A 17,682-nucleotide genomic window follows, 5' to 3' on the forward strand; every position below is an offset into this window, starting at 1 on the left:
TCCAGAGCTCATACAAGGGAGGAAATTATAAAGATCAGAGCAGAAATCAATCCAATGGATTCTAAGAGAATGATACCAAAAATCAATGAAGCCAAGAGTCGGTTCTTCAAAAGAATAAAAAAAAATTGACAAACCCTTAGCCAACCTTATCAGAAAAAGGAAAGAAAAAGCCCAAATCCATGCAATTAGGAATGAAAAGGATGAAATTACAATGGACCCAACAGAAATCCAGAGGATCATTGATACCTACTTTGAGAATCTATATGCAAATAAGATGGGAAACACAGACGAAATGGACAGATTCCTATATATGTATGAATTACCAAAGTTGAATGAAGAATACCTAAAAATTCTAAACAATCCAATATCAATCAATGAAATTGAAAACGTAATTAAAAACTTACCAACTAAGAAAAGCCCTGGTTCTGAGGGCTTCACTGCTGAATTCTACAAGACATTTAGAGAGGAACTACTGCCACTACTGTTTAAACTCTTCAATGAAATTGAAAGGGAAGCAATACTCTCAAATTCATTCCTGGAAGCAAGCATCACCTTGATCCCCAAAGCAGAGAAAGACCCAACCGAAAAAGAGAACTATAGGCCAATCTCACTAATGAATCATAGATGTAAAAATCCTTAAGAAGGTACTGGTAAATGGAATGCAGAAGATTATCAAGAAGATCATACACCCTGACCAAGTGGGATTTATCCCAGGGATGCAGGGATGGTTCGGCATATGCAAATCAATCAATGTAATACACTATATCAATAGGGCCAAGAAGAAAAACCATATGATCATCTCAGTAGATGCAGAAAACGCATTTGACAAAATCCAACATGGATTTATCATAAAAACCCTACAAAAAATTGGAATAGATGGTCTCTACCTCAGTCTGATAAAAGCCATCTATGAAAAACCAACTGCCAATATCTTATTAAATGGTCAAAAACTGAAATCCTTCACACTAAAATCAGGAACAAGGCAAGGAAGTCCTCTATCACCACTCCTGTTCAATATAGTCTTGGAAATATTAGCCACAGCAATTAGACAAGAGAAAGAAATAAAAGGAATAAAGATAGGAAATGAAGAAATCAAACTGTCATTCTTACAGATGACATGATACTCTATATAGCGGACCCCAAGAACTCCACCAAAAGTCTTCTAGACTTAATAACCAAATTCAGTAGAGTAGCAGGATACAAGGTCAACACACAAAAATCAATAGCTTTTCACTGCCTGCTGCTCAAGCACAAGGACCCAAGTTCAATCCCTGGTACCAAAAAAAAAAAAAAAAATCAATAGCTTTCCTCTACACAAACAACAGACTCACTGAGAGAAAAATAGGGCAAACAATTTCTTTCACAATAGCATCCAAAAAATTTGAAATACCTAGGAATCAACCTAACAAAAGAAATCAAAGACCTCTTCTCTGAAAACTATAGTGCTCTGAAAAGAGAGATTGAAGATGATATCAGAAAATGGAAAGACATCTCTTGCTCCTGGGTAGGAATAATCAACATCCAAAACTGCTATATAGATTCAAAGCAATCCCAATTGAAACCCCAGCAACATACTTCACAGACCTTGAGGAAGCAATCCAAAAATTCATTTGAAACAAGAAGAGACCTAGACTAGCAAAAGCAATCCTAGGCAACAGAGACATGGCAGGGGCTATCACAATCCCCAACTTGAAACTAACTACAAAGCTACTATGATAAAAACAGCATGGTACTGGCAAAGAAACAGACCAGAGGACCAGTGGAACAGATTAGAACATGCAGAAACAACTCCTGACACACTCAGCCACCTCACCCTCAACAAAGAGGCCAGGGTCGTGATGCTCACTGGAGGAAAGATAGCCTCTTTAATAAATGGTGCTGCAAAAATTGGGTTTCAATTTGCCAAAGATTAAAACTAGACCTATATCTCTCACTATGCACTAAACTAAAATAGAAATGTATTAAAGATCTAAATATTTGGTCGGGGATTTAGCTCAGTGGTTTCACCACCTGCTGCACAAGTGCAAGGACCTGAGTTCGATCCCCGGTACCAAAAAAAAAAAAAAAAGATCTAAATTTTGAAACAGAAACTCTGAACTGGCTGAAACATAGGTTAGGTAGAACTCTTGAAGATATTGATGTAGGAAAAGATTTTATGAACAAAACCTCAGTTGCACGTGAACTAGCACAATCAACAAGTGGGATCTCTTCTTATTAAAAAGCTTCTGCACAGCAAGAGAAACCACCAACAGTGTGAAGAGACAACCCAAAATGTGGGGAAAAAATTTTCACCTGCTGTTCCTCAAACAAAGGTCTACTATCTTGATAAAGAACTTCAAAAGGAGGACACCCTGGCCTGGTAAGCCCAGCAGCCTCCAGCTTAGCCATGAGCGCAGGCAGAGCAGGCCCTGGCTGAGTGCGCCCTCTTCAGTTGGCCTGCTCTGCCCACTTGGGACCTGGAGACCGAATCAGTGAGGACCCCCTGGGCATGCCCACCAGCCTCCCGCTTAGCCGGGCGGGTGCCTGCAACAACAGCCCCCACACCCCTTGGCTGTACAGCTACTTGGATCTACACTACAGAGGCACAGGGAGCCATAAAGGCCATTGTCCCGAGCTGCAGAAGTGAACAACAGAGAGAGAGCCTCTCTCAGGCTCACTGATGAAAACTAAAGCCCACTGGAAAAGTGAAGAGAATCTCTGCAACAAAGGCACATGAGACCACCATGCTTGGTAAGTTGGAGGGATCATTTACCTCCCATCAGAACCTGGACTATCTTTAGGGGAAAGGTAACTGGAACCGGCAGTAGAACTTGGCAGAGTTCAACCTTGCAGGAGGTTAGGGAGCTCAACTTGGGACTTATAGCCAGAAATCTGCCTGAATCTCATGAGTCTGTGACTGGCTTACTGAAACTCATTGACTTATAACTGCACACTGCTGCTCTCATTGTCTATTGTGACAGCAGAGACATACCCTGAAGGAGGCCCTTCATTTTTATCTTTTATTTGTTATTTTCAAAATTACCACTATTTTTTTCCTCTTATTTTTAATTTTTATCTAATTCGCTACTCTTTTAAATTTTTTATTTTTCTCTTTTTTCTTTCTTTTCTCTTTTCTTTCTCCCTCTCTCTGACTCACTCCCTTGCTGTCCCACATTGTTCTTCATCTCCCTTTGTGTTCCTGTTCTGCCTCTAATTCATATTTTTCTCCTCTATCTTTCTTTTCTTCTCTTTCCTTCTCTTGTCTGTGCCTTCTGGCCTCACTGATAACCTTCCCCTATCCTTCTGCTTACCTATTCCTCCCTCCCCAATGTCTTCTAACTCCCCATCCCGAAGGGTAAAGTTGCTATATTGAAGAGTTTATTCGCTATAAACATATGTTGGGTTGGTCCTTGATTTTTATTTAATTTACACAGTTAAAGGTGCTAGATTAATAACTACCACAAATTGTCATTTTCTAAGAAGTACTTGATGTTATGGTGTTGCTGATTGTATCACTTGGGCTAAGGTGTTGTGATTGATCTAATCAGTTGTCCTTCCTGGTATAATGAAAATGAGACAGCCTCAGAGCCATTAGAGACTCAAAACCTAAAGACCAGCTATATCTGGAAGATACCTCTGAGAAGCAACTATTCCATAAGTGTTCTAAATACATCAACAAAGATACTTACAATAAACAACTTCAAAGTATCAACCTAGGAAATAAAAAAAGGCCAGTATCAAAAACAAAAATGAGAAGACATTTAAGTAAGGGACAAACTCAGACTTCCACCCCACAAAAGCCAAATTCTGGGGGAAACAAGGTGGAAAAGTCTGATAATCAACCACCTGGACACCCTAAACTGATAGGACAGGAGGTAACAAAACAGGTGAATGAGGCTCTAGAAAAATTCAAAACAGAAATAATTTCCCAGACAACTACAGAGATGGTGAGCAGAGTGAAAGACATGATTAGAGGCTGTAGAACAGAAACAGATAAAAAAAATAGATGAGCTCAGAAAAATGCTGGAAGCCATGAATGCTCAGCATGAGAAAGAAATGGAAATCATGATCTCCCAACATAAGAAAGAAATGGAATCCATGAAACAGATTCAAACAGATATACAGGAGATTAAAAACTCCATTGAAAGCATGCAGAGCAGATTAAGGGAATCTGAAGATAGAATACCAGATATAGAAGACAGGATTGCAGTTAAGGATCATGAAAACAGAGATCTCTTCAAAATAGAAAGAGACCATGAGAAATCAATCCAGCAGCTGCTAGATGATGCAAAGAAGAATAACATAAGACTGATAGTCCACAAAAAAACAGGAGAAAGTACAATTGACATAAAAAAAACTTGTTCACAGAAGTAATAGTAGAAAACTTCCCAGAGAGAGGTGGAGAATTGGACATACAGATAAGTGAGGCATATAGAACTCCAACTAGCCATGATCAAAAAAATATACACATAGACATATAATAGTCAAGATCCCAGAAACCCAACAGAAGAACAAAATCCTACAGGCATTTAGAGAAAAGAAACAAATCACCTACAAAGGAAAGCCCATCAGAATCATGGCAGACTTCTCAACACCAACCCTCAAATCAGGGAGAGACTGGAGTAAGGTATTTCAAGCCCTAAAAGAAAATAACTTCCAACCTAGACTGTTGTATCCTGCAAAATTATCTTGCAAAATCGATGGGGAAATTAGATACTTCCACAACAAAGAACACTTGAGAAATTTCATGAACACCAAACCAGCACTCCAAACAATTCTAAGCCATATCCTAGAAAAAGACAATGAAGGTCACAACTCCACGAGGCCCAACAGAGGGAAGCCACCAGGCAAAGTAAGAAACGAAAGGGAAAGGGGGAAAAAATAAGAAATAAAAGAGCCAACAACAGCAAAACATCATGACAAGGATGAGTCAATATCTATCAATTATAACTCTCAATATTAATGGCCTCAATTCACCAATCAAAAGAAATAGATTGACAGAATGGATTAAGAAGCAAAATCCAGCAATATGCTGTATACAAGAAACACACCTAACTCAAAAAGAAATTCATAGACTGAAAGTTAAAGGATGGAAAATAGTTCCCCACATGACAGGAACCTGGAAAAAAGCAGGGGTAGCAATCTTATTTGCAGACAAAGTAGATTTCAAACCAAAACTAATTAAGAGAGACAAAGATGGTCACTACATCCTTGTAAAAGGACCAATCCAAGAGGAAGAGATGACAATCCTAAATATATATGCACCAAATATGAATGCCTCCAACTATACAAAACAAATATTAATGGACATAAAAAATCAAATAAGCACTAATAAAATTGTAGTGGGGGACTTCAATACCCCACTATCACAAATAGACAGATCATCTAGACAAAAAATTAATATTGAAATTCTAGAACTGAACCAAGCTATTGAACAGATGGACTTAATAGATGTTTACAGAGTGTTCCACCCCACAAAATCAGAATACACATTCTTTTCAGCTGCACATGGGTCTTTCTCCAAAATAGACCACATGCTAGCTCATAGGACATATCTAAGTAAATGTAAAAGAATTGAAGTTGCCCCTGTATATTATCAGATAATAGTGCAATAAAATTAGAGGTCAATAACATAAGAAACTGCAAAACACACACAAACACATGGAAATTGAATAACACCCTCCTGAACAACCAATAGGTCAGAGAGGAAAGTAAAGAAGAAATTAGACAGAAATTGTACAAGTAAATGACAATGTCAGTACAACATACAGGAATCTATGGAACACAATGAAAGCAGTTCTACCTGGGAAATTCATAGCAGTGAATGCCCATATTAGGAAAACAGAGAGAACTCAGATAAATAACCTAATGCAGAACCTCAAGCTCCTAGAAAAAGAAGAGCTTAACAAAACCCAAAGCTCATACAAGAGAGGAAATTATAAACATCAGAGAAGAAATCACTGCAATGGAGATTAAGAGAACAATACAAAAAAATCAATGAATCAAAGAGTTGGTTTTTTGAAAGAATAAATTGATAAACCTTTAGCCAACCTTATCAAAAAAAGGAAAGAAAAGGCTCAAATCCATGCAATCAAGGATGAAAAAGGTGAAGTCACAACAGACCAGCAGAAATCCAGAGGATCACCAATACCTACTTTGAGAACCTGTACTCTAATAAAATGGAAAACACAGAAGCAATGGACAGATTCCTAGATACATATGATTTGCCAAAGTTAAATGAAGAAGATATAGAAATTCTAAACACCCCAATTACAATGAGTAAAATTAAAATCGTAATTAAAAATTTACCAACAAAGAAAAGCCCAGGTCCTGATGGCTTCACTCCTGAATTCTACAAGACATTTAAAGAAGAACTATTGCCATTACTCTTTAAACTCATCAAGGAAATTGAAAGGGAAGCAAGGCTTCCAAATTCATTCCTGGAAGCAAGTGTTACTTTGATTCCAAAACCAGGGAAAGACTCAACCAAAAAAGAAAACTACATAGATGCAAAAATCCTCAACAAGATACTGGCAAACAGAATACAGAGGGTCATCAAGAAGATCATACATGCTGACCAAGTCAGATTTATCTCAGGGATGCAAGGATGGTTCAACATTCATAAATCAATAAATGTAATACACTATATTAACAGAGCCAAGGCCAAAAACCATACGATCATCTCAATAGATGCACAAAAAGCATTCAAAAATCCAAACACCCATTCATGATAAAAACGCTACAGAAAATTGGAATAGAAGGTCTTTATCTCAACTTGATAAAGCCCATCTATGAAAAACCAACAGCCAACATCATACTAAATGGTCAAAAACTGAAAACTTTCACTCTAAAATCAGGAACAAGACAAGGATGCCCACTATCACCACTCCTGTTCAATATAGTTCTGGACACATTAGCCACATCAATTAGAAAACAGAAAGAAATAAAAGGAATAAAGATAGGAAAGGAAGAAGTTAAACTCTCATTATTTGCTGATGATATGATACTTTACATAGAAGACCCAAAAAACTTGGCCAAAAGACTTCTAGACCTAATTGACAGATTCAGTAGAGTAGCTGGATATAAGGTCAACACTCAAAAAACAATAGCCTTCTTATACGCAAATAGCAGACTCACTGAGAGAGAAATTTGGGGAACAATTCCTTTTAAAATAGCGTCCAAAAAAATGAAATATCTAGGAATTAACCTCACAAAGGAAATAAAAGACCTCTACACAGAAAACTACAGCACCCTGAAAAAGGAGATTGAAGAGGATATAAGAAAATGGAAAGACATCCCTTGTTCCTGGGTAAGAAGAACCGTATAGTGAAAAGGGCCATACTTTCAAAAGTACTATATAGATTTAATGCAAGGCCAATTGAAATCCCAACAATATATTTCACAGAACTAGACAAAACAATCCAAAAATTAATTTGGAACCAGAAGAGACCTAGAATACGAAAGCAATTCTATGCAACAGAGACATGGCAGCGGGTATCACAATCCCCAACTTGAAACTATACTACAAAGCTACTGTGATAAAAACAGCACAGTACTGGCAGAGGAACAGATCCAAGAATCAGTGGAATAGAATAGAAGCTGCAGAAACAACTTCAGACATATTCAGCTACCTCATCTTTGACAAAGGAGCCAATCACCCTCACTGGAAGATAGATAGCCTATTTAATAAATGGTGTTGGAAAAACTGGATTTCAACCTGCCAAAGATTAAAACTAGACCCATACCTATCACCATGTACTATACTAAGCTCAAAGTGGATTAAAGATCTAAATATTAAGACAGAAACACTAAACTTGCTGGAAGATAAGTTAGGTAGAACTCTTGAAGACATTGGCATAGGAAAAGAATTTATGAACAAAACCTCAGTAGCACGGGAGCTAGCACAAAGAATCAACAACTGGGATCTCATCTTATTAAAAAGCTTCTGCACTGCAAGAGAAACCACCAACAGAGCTAAGAGACAACCTACAATGTGGGAAAAAATTTTTAGCAGCTGTACCTCAAACAAAGGTCTACTATCTAGAATATATAAAGAATTGAAAAAAATCTGACCCTCCAAATTCAAAGACCCAATTCAAAAATGAGCATCTGAAATGAACAGACATTTCTCAGACAAAGAAGTAAAAGCAGCAAATAAATATATGAAAAAATGTTTAACATCACTGGTCATTCAAGAGATGCAGATGAAAACAACACTGAGATTCCACCTCACCCCAGAAAGGATGGAAGTTATCAAGAAATCAACCAATAACAAATGCTGGCAGGGATGTGGAGAGAAAGGAACGCTTCTCCATTGTTGGTGGAGTGCAGACTGGTGCAACCACTGCGGAAATCAGTATGGAGATACCTCACAACACTAGGTTTAGAGATCCCATTTGACCCAGCTATTCCCCTGCTGGGTATCTTCCCCAAAGAATTAAAAGAATCATACCACAGCGATATATGTGCACCCATGTTTATAGCAGCACAGTTTGTAATAGCTAAAGCTTGGAAACAGCCCAAGTGCCCATCAACTGGAAACTGGATAAAGAAGATGTGTTTTTTTATAAAATGGAGTACTACTCAGCCATAAAGAACGAGAAACTAGAGACATTTATAGTTAAAGGATGTATATTGAGGACATACTCTTAAGTGAAATAAATAGGACACGCATTTGTAAATACTGAATAGTTTCTCTAGTGTGAGAAACTGAAAGTATAAATGAGGATTAAAATGATTAAAACAAACAATTGATCATTTGAAATATGAGAAGGTCCAAAGTATAGGGGTGGTGGGAGGGGAAGGGGAAATGAAAGAAGGGAAAGGAAAAATTATGAGAAAAGAAAAAAAAGGAAACGAAATCTATGTAAATAGGGAAGGGTGGAGGGGGTGAAGGGCGTACAGGTAATGGGGAAAAAAATAAGGACTAAGATACATCATGTACAGGTACAAGCACCCAATGATAAATGTAAAAGTATTGTATACCTAAAATGTACCAATAAAAGAATTTAAAAGAAAAAAACAAAAAAAGAACTTCAAAAAAATCAGACCTCCCAAATTTATTTTATTTTTTTCCCCATTAAGTTTACTAGTACAATTGAGGTATAAAATACATTTACTTACATCACTGGGATCTTGTACCATTACATGAGTATCTTGGTTCTTATTTTTTTCCCCTTCCCCTCCCCTCTCTTCACCCCCTCCACCCTTCCCTATTTGCAAAGATTTTGTTTGCATTTTTTTCCTTTTCTCATATTTTTCCCCTTCTTTCCTTTCCCCTACCTTTCCCACTTCCCATGCTCCTTTAGACCTTTACATCCCATTACACAATATCAATTATACATTTTTAGGATTAAAATATCAAGACCTAGGAGACATTACCACAGATTTTACAGAATTTAAAAGGATATAGAAAGCATATTACAAAAATCTTTTTTGAAATAAATTTGACAACTTCTAAGAAGTACCTTGGAAGAGAAATTAATGAAACTAACTCTGGAAAAAATATAAAATTTGAACAGCCCCTATTAAAGAAAGTATATTCCTAGATTGAAAACCTATCTATATGACAACAACAGGCTTGTATACATTTTAACTGATAAATTATATCAAACATTTAAAGCAGAAAAAAAAGGAACACTTCTCCTCTCATTTTAGGAAATCAACATTGTGCTAATCCTAAAACTGGATAAATAGAAGAAAGAAGTATGAACATAGATAGAAATTTGTTTGACAAAACAAACTATTAGAAGTCAGTTCTGGCAGTATGTAGAAAGTGGTTTTGTTATAGGGATGGCAGTGTTGGTTCAGCATTGGAAGATCCACCCCCAAAAGTCATCATTTTAACAGAGGAAAGGAAAAAGCCATATGAGCCTGTCACTAGTTGGAGAAAAAGTATTGGACTAAATTCTACAGCTGTTCATGGTAAAAGCTATCAGGAGTACTGGAAGTAGAACAGAACCTTTTCAACAGATCAAAGACATGTACTCCATACTTCCAACAAAAACTACTTCTATGAATGGAGAAGATACAATGCTTTCTCCTTAAGGTGGGGAACAAGGGCAGATATGCTTACTCTTTATCTGTGCATTAAACTTTGAAACCCAGGCCCAACCAAAACAGTCTGGCAATAAAATGCCACAATTAGGATAGGATTGGCAATGTAGAAGCAAAATCTTTATAGGTAGATGAAATGATCATCTACAGAGAAAATACTAAGAAATCTCTAGGAGCCCCTAGAACTTGTATTTGAATTTAGCCGGATTAGAAAACACAGAGACCTCCCAAATTTAAAGACTCAATCCAAAAATGGGCAGCTGAAATGAGCAGACATGTCTCAGACAAAGAAGTAGAAATAGAAAGTAAACATATAAAAAAATGTTCAACATCACAGGTCATTCGAGAGATGCAAATGAAAATAATGCTGAGATTCCACCTTACCCCAGAAAGAATGGCTGCTACCACGAAATCAACCAATAACAAATGCTGGTGGGGCTGTGGGGAAAGAGGAACAATGCTCTACTGCTGGAGGGAGTGTAGACTGGTGCAACCACTATGGAAATCAGTATGGAGATACCTCAAAGAACTAGGACTGGAAGTCTCATTCGACCCAGCTTTTCCATTGCTGAGTATCTTCCCCAAACAATTAAAAGAATCATACCACAGTGATATATGTGCACCCATGTTCATAAGCAGCACAATTTGTAATAGCTAAAAGTTGGAAGCTGCCCAATTGCCCATCAACTGGAGACTAGATAAAGAAAATGTGGGGTTTTTCTTTTTATAAAATGGATTGCTACTCAGCCATAAAAAATGAGAAATTAGAGACATTTATAGCTAAATGGATGCACATCGAGGTGATACTGTTAAGTGAAATAAATAAGACATACATGCATAAATACCAAATAGTTTCTCTAGGTGAGAAACTGAAAGTGTAAATAAGGACTAAATGGTATAATAGATAATGTGAAATAGGAAGAAAGGGGGCAAAGGAGAAGGGGAAGTGGGAGGGGTAGGGGAAAGGAAAGAAGGGAATGGAATTAATATGAGAAAATGAAAAAATGGAAACAAAGTCTTTGTAAATAGGCAAGAATGGAGGGGTTGAATGGAGGCCAGGGGAATGGGGAAAAAATAAGATCCAAGAGAGATTATGTAAAGGTGCAAATTTCTAGTGATGAATCTCATTATATTGTATACCTGAAATGTACCAATAAAATTAATTTAAAAAGAAATAAATGTAGCGGTGCCTGGCTAGCCATAGGCTTTCAGGATAAACTCCCAAAAGTTTACTCTCACCATGGGGCTATCTATCTGCAACAAGTGGCATCACTCACCTGTCCGGTCAACATCCTTTTTCATGGGCAGAACAGTATAGTTTGGCTGATCATCTGAGGCCTCACACATCCACAACCTGGGCTGCAGCATGGACTGGGGCTCTTTCCGAGGACTTGCCCTGCCTCTAACCCAGTCCCCCAACCCATCACGAAGCTGAACCTGCTGTAGGTACGGGATCCAGAAAATCCTGTTTTGATCCAGGCTTAACTTCTTCAGTCTTCAATTAAGGAAAGTAAATACAGAATTATAGCAATGATGATATCTCAGGGATATTCACCAAGCAACTTAGGGAAAAAACATGGAATCAGGCTTGAACATTTCTCTTGAGGCAGTAACTTACTCTCTCTGAGCCTCAACATTCCTATCTCTTACTGGAGACAATATTTATTAACCTTTTAAGATTCTTGTAAATTACTTGGCACAAAATAGTATTCCATAAATGGCTACTGAATTCACAAGCAAATTTCTAGGGATCTAAAACTTAACCATTTAAATGCCAGCATTTTCTTTACTTTAACCAAATAGGTAGAACTCAGCAAATAAACATCATTCTGATTCTGATTTTTTAAAAGGCATGTCATTTCTCTCAGAGTCAGGATGCTGTCTTTTTTTTTTGTATATCCTTTTATTGGTACATTTTAGGTGTACAATATAATGACATTCATCATTGGAGATATGCACCTTTACATACTCTCTTGGTTCTTATTTTTTCCCCCTTCCCCTGGCCTCCCTTCAACCCCTCCATCCCTCCCTATTTACAAAGACTTTGTTTCCATTTTTCCATTTTCTCTTATTAATTCCATTCCCTTCTTTCCTTTCCCCTACCCCTCCCACTTCCCCTTCCCCTTTGCCCCTTTTTTTCCTATTTCACATTATCTGTTATACCTTTCCGTCCTTATTTACACTTTCAGTTTCTCACACTAGAGAAACTATTCGGTATTTACACATGTGTAGGATGCTGTCTTGAGTAATATCTCCTACCCTCCTTTCTCTCTGTCAGATCTCATCCAATCACATGATCAGAAATATCCTGAATTGGCCCACTTTCATGAGCTGAGCTCAGAGGGGAGAAATGACTTACCAGAGCCACATAGCAGAGACAAGTAATGGAACTAGGACTTAAGGCCAGACCCTTTGGTGTGCACAGCAGCACTCAAGGTGTGAGTGTGGCTGGGGTTAGAGAGGGACAGCCCTGCAGAGGAAGGCTTGTGGCTTTACCTCCTGAGCCCGGCCAGGCTGGCAAAACAGTTGGGGTTGGAGAGTTTGTTGTCATCCAGCATTAGTGTCTCCAGTGCTGGGAACCTCAGGATATACCTCTTGTTTGTCAGCGATGAGACGGATGCCTCCCTGTGAATGCAAAGATCTTGGGTACTGAGCAAGGGCAGGGGACAAGTTCCATCTCCCCAGGAAGAACTTCTCTAGTGCTCAAGAGAGGTCCCTGTAGATGGACATAAGAAGGTATAATTCCCTCCCTGCTGGCTTCTGTCCCAAACCCCACTCATACAGTTTTCTGTATGGAGAAAGTTTGTACACATCATTGAGATTGCCTGGGGCAGGTGGGCAGGCACTGGTGGTGCTCATGCACAGTACCAGGGTGAATGAGGCATGGCCAAGTTGCGGGGAGGATTCTGAAAGTAGAACACTGCATAATTTTGGCTCAGGACAGACTTCTGGGTATGCTGTTGTCACCCTGAGGACTGGTAACTATGGGGGTGCCAAGAGACAATGTCATAGCCTTGCCCCCAAGTAGGGTAAAATAGGCTTGGAGTAAGGGCACCATCCTTGTCTGCAGGGAGGTTATCCTTTCAAGTGACTCCATAAGATGCACAGGTTGGTAAGCAATGGAGACATTCTCTTTTTAAACTCAAACTGTCTCAAGACTCTTCAAATACCTGAGAGCCTGAGATCTTGAATTGTGCACGTGGGCTGGAACTCGTGGTATTTTTAGACTAATATTAATGTGATCCTGTGTGCTGAGGTAGATGAGGACCAGGTAATGCTATTTATACATACAGGGAGATGACTCAAATCACATTTTCATTTTTCCTTTCATGTTGCATCCCAGACACACACCAAAATAAAAATATCCATAGACATACAGCCACAAATACATTTGCACATATAAGACATAAACACATGAAACGAGAAGGATAAGGAACATTTCCTCAGAGCCTAATGCATTCCTGGCATTGTGTTATATGTTTTATATATATTGTCTCAGAATCTTAGCTGGGACAATGTAGTATTTATCTGCTTTTCAGATCAGGAAACTCAGGCCTACTACAAGTTGTAGAAAGTCTCATAGCTAGAAAGTAATAGAGCTTAAATAAAGAGTTTAGCTCTACCTGACTCCAAAACCCTGGCTCCTTCCATTGCCATTGATCTTCCCTCTCAATCTCATCTTTAAGCCCCAGGTGGAGTAAAAGGTGAGGAAAAGGGTAAGGTGGCTGCTGTCTGGGCTAGAGAGAGCTCCACAAAGGTAGGCAGCATTCAAACCTAGCCCTGGAACATACACATGAAGTCAGGAACATTTCTCAGGTGAGTTTAGAGAGGGTATGTAGTCATCTATTCTTTTACTCACACTCAAGAATCTCTTTAGCATATATTTATGTAGCTGTGTACTGAGAACCCAAAGAAAAGAACACAGCCCTCCCCCACAGGTGCTTACAGTCTCATGGAAGAGCCAGACCCACTACACACAGTAGGACAAACGCTACAACAGAAGCAGATGGGGAGGACTATGAGAAGGCCATGCTTCAGCTAAACCTTTAAGAGTGAGAAGAAATCGGCTATGTTTTTAACCACTGTGAAAGAAGAAAAGAACAGCCTCTTTGTTGCTGAATCAGGAACATAATTAGAAGCTCTGGGCACCCATGTTTCCTCCCATGGGGCCCAAAGAGACACATGCAGCCCAGCTGAGTGGAGAAATGTGCAGTGTGTCTCTAAGTTGTGGCTGTGAAATTTCTAAATGTTCCTAAATGAATCCCCCCTTTTTCTGCTTACTGTAAAACTGACAGAGTTCTGTAGATGACAACTACTAAAAAAGGGGACAAAGCAGATGAAATTGCATAAAAAGCCCTGGCAGCAGGGTGGGGCATATGTGTGACATCCAAAGACCAGAAACACTCCAACAAAGAAGGCAAGAGGCATTCGGTTCATGGTATTTCAAAGTCACAGATGACTTTTATACCCCTACCTAGAAAGACTAACTTATACACACTGAATTTTTAATTTCTACTTTAGAGCAAGAACAAAATGGTACCCTGAAGCTCTGCTGATTTATAAGTAGTTGGCCAATCTCTATTTTACACCAATGAAATATGAAACAGCTCAGAGATAAGCCTGCAAAATGTTCCCCTTAAGCTCCACCACAGAGAAGCTGGCTTTGTCTTGTCTCTGTGACAAGTTATATTACTTTGTCTTTTTAAATTTCAGTCCTAATAATAACATAGGAAAGTTTCATTTTTGTTTGTAAAATAGAAGTCTTAAAAGAGGGACCATGAGAAGCCAGCCACTAGCACCAGAGACTTTCCTGTGAAGCCCTTCCCAGAGCCTCGTGAGAAAAGCTCTTTAAAACAGCAAAATCCATGAGGGGTGGATAACCAAGGTTTCCAGCTGTTCAGAGTGGTACTGTTTTTATTAGCCCTTCTTTCAGCAAATGGAATTAATACCATTTAAAACCTGATAGGTCTAACAATGTTTTTATGAGCTAAAAATATGCCCAGTGTTTGGATTCAGTGCTGGAAATTTTTGTGTTATATAAGCATGGGACTGGCAAGCAGGAGTCCTGAACTCTGGCTCTGGCTCTGGTGCGGCTGGTACTTTGCTTGCTGTGTGACTTCTAGTTACCATTGACCATCTCTGAGACCAGATCCTCTATCTACACTGTAAAAGGTTTCTTCTACTTTACCTTGTAAGATTTTGGCTTAGGCCAAAAATACTTCATAATAGACTAAACTAACTGTATGTTAGTTCAAATGTCAATCAGCTTCTGTATTAAGATACAGAAAACTGGAGAACCTGAATGCATCATGTTATAGAGAGCATGGGGGCTGCGGTGGCTCGAGCGATTAGGAATTCAACTTAGAGAACCGAACAGAACGGGAAATCAGCAAGACGAAGCCGTCTGCGGCCCCGAGGCACCCGTCCACCCGGCAGCGTCCTGCGAGAGCAGATGAGCGACCGTCTGGAAATTAAGAGAGAAATTGGTAGGAAAAATGACGAGCTGCTGTCATTACTGAAAGATGTATATGTTGATTCCAAAGATCCTGTATCACCTCTGTGGGTAAAAGATTCTGAAACATGGCAAGAGACAAAGGAATCAAGATTGCCAAAGGGCCATCACTTTGGTATGGATATTAAGAACATTTCCAGGGGCAAGATTTCCATTGTAGAGGCCTTGACACTTCTCAGTAATCATAAACTTCATCCAGAAACATGGACTGCTGAGAAAATAGTACAAGAATACCATTTAAAACTGGAAGATGTAAATTCTCTTCTCAAGTATTTTGTTACTTTTGAAGATCTTTCCTCCTGAAAACAAGAAAGCACTAGAATCAAAATGAAGGAAATCATGAAATTACTTTTCTTATGTGTACTTCTCATCCCCTTGCTTGCTTATGTCCTTAATTTTAGCATATTAAATTATAGAAATTTTTTTAAAAAGATACAGAAAACCCACTAAGCAAACACAGGATGAGGGAGACATGGCTTACCAGACTACTTGTGTAAAACAGTACTTATAACATGGCCGGTAAAAAAGTAGTGCTCTTTTAGGCATTAGTAGGAATACTGAATAGAAGAACAGGGGTAACAATTCCCCTCTGCTCTGTGCTGCTGAGATCTGAGAATGCTGACTTGTGTGGTCCATTGAAAGGGAACAGGACTATGGAAGAGCCAGAGTAGCAGAGGTCAGCTCAAAACAAGTAACAGAACAATCTAGTTCAAATATGATTCCCTTAACTCACTAAGACAGAGACAACAGCCGAGAAATAGAGATGCAAACAGGTCAGAACAGAAGAGGCACATTGTGAGATGGAAAAAATGAAGAGAAAATAAGATGGAAAAGGAGGCAGAGTTGGACCATGAAAAGCCTTGGAAGCAATGTTAATGGAGTTTATTATTAGAGTATTGGGAGGCCGCTGAAGGAGTTTAGGTAGGGCAGTGTTAGTCATGTGTTCTGTTAGTCATGTGTTAGAAAGTCATGTGTTCTGTTAGTGTTAGCCATGTGTTAGAAAGATTACTCTGGGTGGGGTAAGGAGAAAGGGTTGGGAAGCAAAAAACTAGAAACTCAGACCAAACAAGAGAATGACAGAAATGAATAGGCTCAAGAAACATTTCAGAAGTACAGTTCACAGCATCTGGTGACAGAATGCATGTGTGGAGTGAGAGAGGTAGAGTTTATGTGGATCTCTAGCTTCAACAGTTATTTAGCAGGTGGAGAGTGGGGCCAGTTGCCAAGGCCAGGGAAGGAAAAAAAGAGAAAGAAGATTTTGACACAGGGATATGTGTGATAAATTTGGTATGTTGAGGGAATATGGGCTGAGAGCTCAGAAGATAGAGGTAGAAAAGTAACCCAAACTTAGGAAAGGATGAGACCACCAAGAAAAAGTATTTTTTAAAAGTCCATTGGTAGACAACTGAGGAGCACTAACATTTAAAGACTGGTAGAAGAACAGGAATCCACGGAACATATTGAATGTAGACAGATGGCTGGGGGGTGGAAAATTAATGACAGTGGTACTTGTCTGGAGCCCTACAGCTTTCAAAACACAATGATTCAATTCATACGCTGGTATAGGCAGGAGTACATTTATTCTCCCCTCTGGTATAAAAGGAAATGCAAGTGCAGAGTGGGGAAGACTCACCTTACTTTATGTAATAAGGCTTTCCACTGAAAACAACTAAAATAATGAATAAAATATCAAAAGAAAAAAGATTCATGATTTAAAAATGATGTGAAGAGCTGTGAAGAAAGTAAGGATGCACTATGCCAAATCTAAAAACTCAGAGAGAGAAACTGAGTAGAGGAAGCCAGTTTAGCCCTGAGGGCATTTGCTGAATTTGTTGAAATTGAACTGTGGTTTAAAAGACTCATGGAGCTAAAGAATCAAAGCCTAAAGCACAATGAGGTAGGGCATCTAATCAGAGATCCTCTACACAAATCTGGGACCCTAAGGGACACATCTTCAGGACAGCACATACCAGAACTAAACCCATTCCTCTTATCCCAGAGCCGGGGAAAGCTGTCTTAGAGTGAACAGAAAAGATGAGTTGGGGGAAAACTGGTCTTCTTGCAAAACTGTAGCCCAAATGTGTATCGTCAGAGTGGTCCAGAAAATAGCCAGTCAGGGATTTAGTTTATACTGA

General features: G+C 38.8%; 1 protein-coding gene and 1 pseudogene across 3 annotated transcripts in view; one reads left to right on the plus strand and one right to left on the minus strand.

Moving 5' to 3' along the window:
• The window catches only part of Xrra1 (X-ray radiation resistance associated 1), a 60,303-nt gene that overhangs the window by 23,411 nt on the left and 19,210 nt on the right, over positions 1-17,682 (minus strand). The window contains exons 2-3 of one of the 3 annotated variants that reach the window (XM_004863235.4): positions 12,532-12,660; positions 11,313-11,530 (exon numbers count right to left, since the gene is read on the minus strand). In XM_004863235.4, the coding sequence (XP_004863292.2) occupies positions 11,313-11,530; positions 12,532-12,593 (280 nt within the window). In that variant the 5' untranslated portion in view covers positions 12,594-12,660. Of the gene's footprint in view, positions 1-11,312; positions 11,531-12,531; positions 15,832-17,682 lie in introns of those variants that run through there. The other 2 variants (XM_087211932.1, XM_087211933.1) reach the window with 2 other exon arrangements.
• LOC101706334 (NADH dehydrogenase [ubiquinone] 1 alpha subcomplex assembly factor 4 pseudogene) lies at positions 15,359-15,878 on the plus strand (annotated as a pseudogene).

Source organism: Heterocephalus glaber, unplaced genomic scaffold, assembly GCF_053883595.1.
Source record: "Heterocephalus glaber isolate CG9 unplaced genomic scaffold, H.glaber_assembly_v1.0 deba00001428, whole genome shotgun sequence".
NCBI classification, from domain to species: Eukaryota; Metazoa; Chordata; class Mammalia; order Rodentia; family Bathyergidae; genus Heterocephalus; species Heterocephalus glaber.